This window comes from Poecilia formosa, unplaced genomic scaffold (genome assembly GCF_000485575.1).
Source record: "Poecilia formosa unplaced genomic scaffold, Poecilia_formosa-5.1.2 Scaffold309, whole genome shotgun sequence".
Classification (NCBI taxonomy): Eukaryota; Metazoa; Chordata; class Actinopteri; order Cyprinodontiformes; family Poeciliidae; genus Poecilia; species Poecilia formosa.
The window spans coordinates 557,656-562,774 of NW_006800248.1; the positions used below are offsets into that span (position 1 = coordinate 557,656).

The 5,119-nt window shown below is 38.5% G+C and overlaps 1 protein-coding gene across 4 annotated transcripts in view; it reads right to left on the bottom strand.

The window, feature by feature from the left end:
- The window catches only part of citb (citron rho-interacting serine/threonine kinase b), a 61,592-nt gene that overhangs the window by 48,092 nt on the left and 8,381 nt on the right, over positions 1 to 5,119 (bottom strand). For all 4 annotated transcript variants that reach the window (XM_016661066.1, XM_007572856.2, XM_016661068.1 and 1 more), the window contains exons 3-4: positions 2,303 to 2,446; positions 1,942 to 2,061 (exon numbers count right to left, since the gene is read on the bottom strand). In XM_016661066.1, the coding sequence (XP_016516552.1) occupies positions 1,942 to 2,061; positions 2,303 to 2,446 (264 nt within the window). The remainder of the gene's footprint in view (positions 1 to 1,941; positions 2,062 to 2,302; positions 2,447 to 5,119) is intronic.

The following is a 5,119-nucleotide window of genomic DNA, read 5'->3' on the forward strand; positions in this document are numbered from 1 at the left end:
TGACCACAGGCACCACTGTGGCAAGAACAAGATCCGTGCAATAATAGTGATGAGATGTAACATCCTGCCCCAAGCAGTCAGGTTTTCTTCCTGCTATCTTCTCTAAAGACATTAGTGATTGTCTTTGACCTTGTCTTTCTAGGACTGCAGATTCGATTAAACAGGTACTTTATATTCTTTGAAGTGGGGCTTTGGTTCCACAATGCTTCAACCATCCAGGCTCATGTTTTACAAAAAAAAGTTTTACGTAGACATGCATATCATACGTCATACCTGACTTAAAGTATAGATATGAATATGATGATCAATTCTTATGTAAGTGGCAGATTGAAAAACTCTACATCCTGATATCTGTATATTTACCCTGTAGGATTTTCTGTTTTTGTTCCTGCTTTTATCTATTTTATGTTAATCAATGTATAATCAAAGAACAGAGGTCTTCACCAGAAAACAATTTTTTCCTTGGTTTCAAATAAACCTTAAGATTCATAAACCTTCATGAATGTGGGGGTAAAAATATCTTCATCTAAAATTTGATTTTGCACACAAGCAAGACAAGCAAAGTTGTTTTCCCACCAATACTTTCACTACAAAGATAAGTGTATGTAAACCACGAGACAAAAAAAATAAATAAAAAATCCGCCACAAGAAGGAAACATGCTGTAATCCTCTTTCAGAAATCCCTGGAAAATGAACTCAACAAAATTTGTTTTTCAAACAGTGTGAGCAAAAGGCCTCAGCACCCCATCTCAACAGCCTGCCCACTGCATCATTTTGCTCCCCATTCTAGATATATGGCTCCCATTGCCATGGCAACCAGAGCACAATGTATTCAGCACTTTGTAACGAGCACAAGTGTAGGCAGGGAAAAACAGGTTGCTTTAAAATTACCTTTTTTTCCCCAATAGATAAACACAGAAAGAACTGTACGACAAAAGCAGGAGGATCTTTTGAAGCCGTTTATGAAACAAGTGATCAGGCGCCAGCTTCATTCTGACAGCTGCACTGTCATGTGGTGCGGGTGTGTGGCTACATTTAAAATATTCATTAAGTTAGTTGAACTTTACAGACATCAGACATGAACAAGTTACTGCAAAAAATGGAACATTGCTTTCCTTCCCAAAACGCAATGAGTGCAGATGAAATTAGAGTATAAAAATAGAAAATAATAACAATAATTTACATAAAGAGGTTTTGCAACAGCAGACATTTCTGCATGTTTGAAGTGTTTAATGTTAGACTCATTGTACCCTACAGAGAGGGAAGGGATTTCAGCATCTTGTGCATGTTTAATTAGTAGACAGACCACACACACAGCCTTGATTACCTGACCTGTTATGTAGACCTAACTATTATAAAAATATACTCCTAATCCGTTCTATTGACAAGACAGACATAAAACAAGACTTCTTAAAGGGGAAGTATTATGTTTTCCAGCCATATAGTGCCGTTTTATAGCACACTCAAGTAACTATACCTTCGGTTGTTATAAGAATGCTATAGATATTTGACTTTGTAATTTAATACCTTGAACTTGGGCCCTAGTCTTTTTAAGAAGCTCCTGCTCTGCAGGAAGTCATCACAACATGCAACATGGCTCCTCTATTAATTAATCCTTTAGCAACCAGCGCTGCATTGAGAAGTAGTTCCTATAATGAGGTGCTTTTCATTAGAGGAGAATCAGATCATAATGAGAGCAGCAACTCTCATTATGATCTGCAGTTCTACCAGGTGTTTGCTAATTGCTTCTGGCTAGTCTGAAGGGGCCGAGTGGCTTCATAGAGGGCTGCTCTGAGAAGCTTAGAAGCTTGCACAGCTGAATGATTGCCATGGAGATTAAAGAGTTTCTAAAATAAACCAATGTTACTAGTTTATAGTAGTTTATCCCACATTATTAGTCTTAATCCAAAGTGTTTGGTGGCTGAAGTGTTTCTGTCCTACCTGCTCTTTGATCTCCTGAAGCTTGTTGCTTTGCTCCCGAATGTCATGGAGCAGCTGGAGAGCTTTATCATCTTCCTGGGTCACTTCCATGCGTGCTTGTTCCAAACTGCGCTTCAGACTCTAAAAATGAACACATAAATCAGTCGGATGAGTTTGTTTGTTGTACCTGGGTAAACAGTAAAACAAGATTATTTAAAAACAAAATGCAGTTCCTAGTCAGGTTTCCTTTAAAATGTAATCAATTAACTTCAGTCATTTTGAAAGAGAATTTTCTTACTGAATTCATGATACTGATTTGTTTTACAATTCAATAAAAAGGATTTCATGAGCTGACTATTTTTTAAACAACCTGGCCACTCACACTGCATTCTGTGATGTACGTTGCCAAGTCCTGCTCCAGGATTGTCCTCTGGGTCTCGGAGGCCTTCAGCTCAATGTCTTTCTGCTGGAGAACTGACTCAAGGTCAGACATCTTTCTCTGGACCAGTGAGATCTCTTGTTCAACCTGGATGGTACGACACAGACATGAGGGTGGCCTTCAGTGACGTATGGAGGGTGATGGCTGTCTTGTCATGCTGGAGGGAGTCAGCTGAGGGGCAGACAGACTGACGGAGCCGACTTAGTGAGGAGGCACGGGATGAGGTGTGCTATCAGAGCTGGAAGCAAAGAATGGCTTAAAACTGACTAACACTGCTTTCCATGCAACTGTATGTCCGCCAGGCAATAAAACACGTCATTTCCTCATGCAAGTGTTTTTAGTTTTGATCAATTCAAAAGCAAACTACTTAAACTTACTTACACACTGAACACCGGACTGATGTGCTCCAAGGCAAAGAAGTTGAGTGATATCCTAATGATGGGGTGAATGTCTGATTCAAAGGGGACCTATTATGCAAAACTCACATTTTCCACCTATTTGTACTTCCATTTGGGTTTCTATTGCTTCTAAAAACAGCCCAGGTTTTTTTTTTGGCAATAAGTTAATGTTTTTTGGTTTTTGTAAAAATTACCCCTTGCAAAACTCTCCAGAATGTAACATCACAAATCAGCAGGAACTTCCCCTCACCTGACAACCCGAGCAAAGTCCAAGTAGCTCTGCTTGTCACCTAGCAACCCAAGCTGAGCTGCAGAATGTTTGGTCAGCTGGTTTTTATGCTGTATGCACAGTACAATGGCTGCTGAAAAAGACAAGTGTTGTGTTATTGACTTATCTAGAAACCACTTGCTACATTCTTGTTAGTTGTGCTGGATGTTCCACTTCTGCTTTTCAAAGATATATGGTTGTATAATTGCATTGAGAAGGCAGACGATGAGTTGGGGGGTGTGGCCAGCAGCAGTTTGTTTGGATTTAAAGTGACCAAACACCCTAAAACAGCTCATTCTGAAAGGAGCTCAACAAAGGCAGAACTGAGCATCTCATTAAGAATGAAGAGCCTAATCTATATGATGAAGTAATGAAAGCAGCAGAGATTAGCACCACCCACTGGCTAGGATAACAGTTGGTTGCCATGGTAATTAAATGTGGATTGAGACAGCCGTTATTACATTGACTTTTTTTTGGCAACTCCTTCTGTCACTTGGGATGTGATGCGACAGGTGCTGCTTCGCTCTCAAAAGCTGTTTGATTTCCTACATCTGAAGGAAAACTTTTCATCTTCATCAATATTCTCCCAGACAAAAGAAACACTTTTGTGTCATTATGTGTTTCAGAGAGGTGAAATGACAACACATTACTTGTTGCTGGTTTTTCAGACAATCCTTTACCAGCCTAACACCTAAATATACGTGAATGCGTGTGCATATCTGGGTATATGTTTTTGCTGTTCCCCATATGTCACCGGAATTAGTGGGAGATTTGCTGTTATAGCAGAGCATAGCCTGAGTGGAAGTGTGGACTGAAGGGAAACAGCAGTGATCACAGCACAGTCACAGATAATCACAGTAGTCAGCATGCAGTATGGCTGATCTAACACACAGTAAGAATCAGAACAGAACATGTCCTTGCAAACACATGCAGTCACAATGTGGCCTTTTCAGACACAAAGACCAAAGAGTCACCACAGCAATGGAAGCAAGAAGTAGTAAGCAATCACAAGATGAAATCTGAAAATAAAATAAAATAAAAATCCGTAGCTCTGAAGATTTTAAAGACATTAATTTTAGATAAAGATTGGGATTAGGCTGTCACGACATCAAATTTCACTGGATAATAAATTATCGCTTTGATCCCATTTTAAACTAACATAATGATAATGGCATAATAATGCAAGCTTGCCCTCTGAAAGACTAATAAACTTTAACTTTGTACTGAACACTCGACACTGGAACTGGAAGACATTTTAAATATCCAAAATAAAACATGGCAACCAAAAACAATAGACCAAACGGAAATTAAACCACAAACGACTGAAACCATTAATAAAATGCATCATGAAGTTTGTAATCAAAAAATGTTAATCATCAGCTTATTTTAATTTATTATGCAACTACAATTGATTAACTGCTTGTTGCAACAGGCTTAACTGTAATGTTTTAGAGCATGAATTAAGCCACAGGTGCTGAAAAAGGATCATAGGTTGGAGATTTTCCTACTTTTAAAACAATATTGTTGGATTACAATGCTTAGAAATTAGGGTGTAGCAAGACTTCATTGCAAAATCTATTTATAATAAGACACCATATTTCTTATCAAAGTATTTCTGTACCTTAAAGCTACCTTAGTGCTGCCAGCACGTAATAGAAACGCACCTTAAGCTACTATTACAGGCCCCAGTTAATAAGGTGGAATTAAGCTTGACAAAATGTCTGTAACATTTTTATTCTACAGTAAGTAGTTGTTAAGGTGTCCTATTGTGTTGACAGACTTAACTAAAGCAAGCATGGTCCTTGTGATCAAGTAGTATGCTTGTTAGTTAGCACTGTGAGAATACAGGAACTAGCTGTTAGCTATCAATAATGCAGAAGTTGCCATCTGCTTCAGAGCTTCCCATCGACACAAAACTAAATGGTTGCTTCAGAGTTTTTAATGAGTCTGGCTGAATATCTAGTTCAAAATCTCAAACACTTGAACTCATCAAACCTGGGCTGGATTATTTTACACCGATTGCCGATTGCAGATTCTGCAAAAATACTGATGTTTTCATTCTGTTAATGAAAATAAAAACTGGAGGTTTAGTTG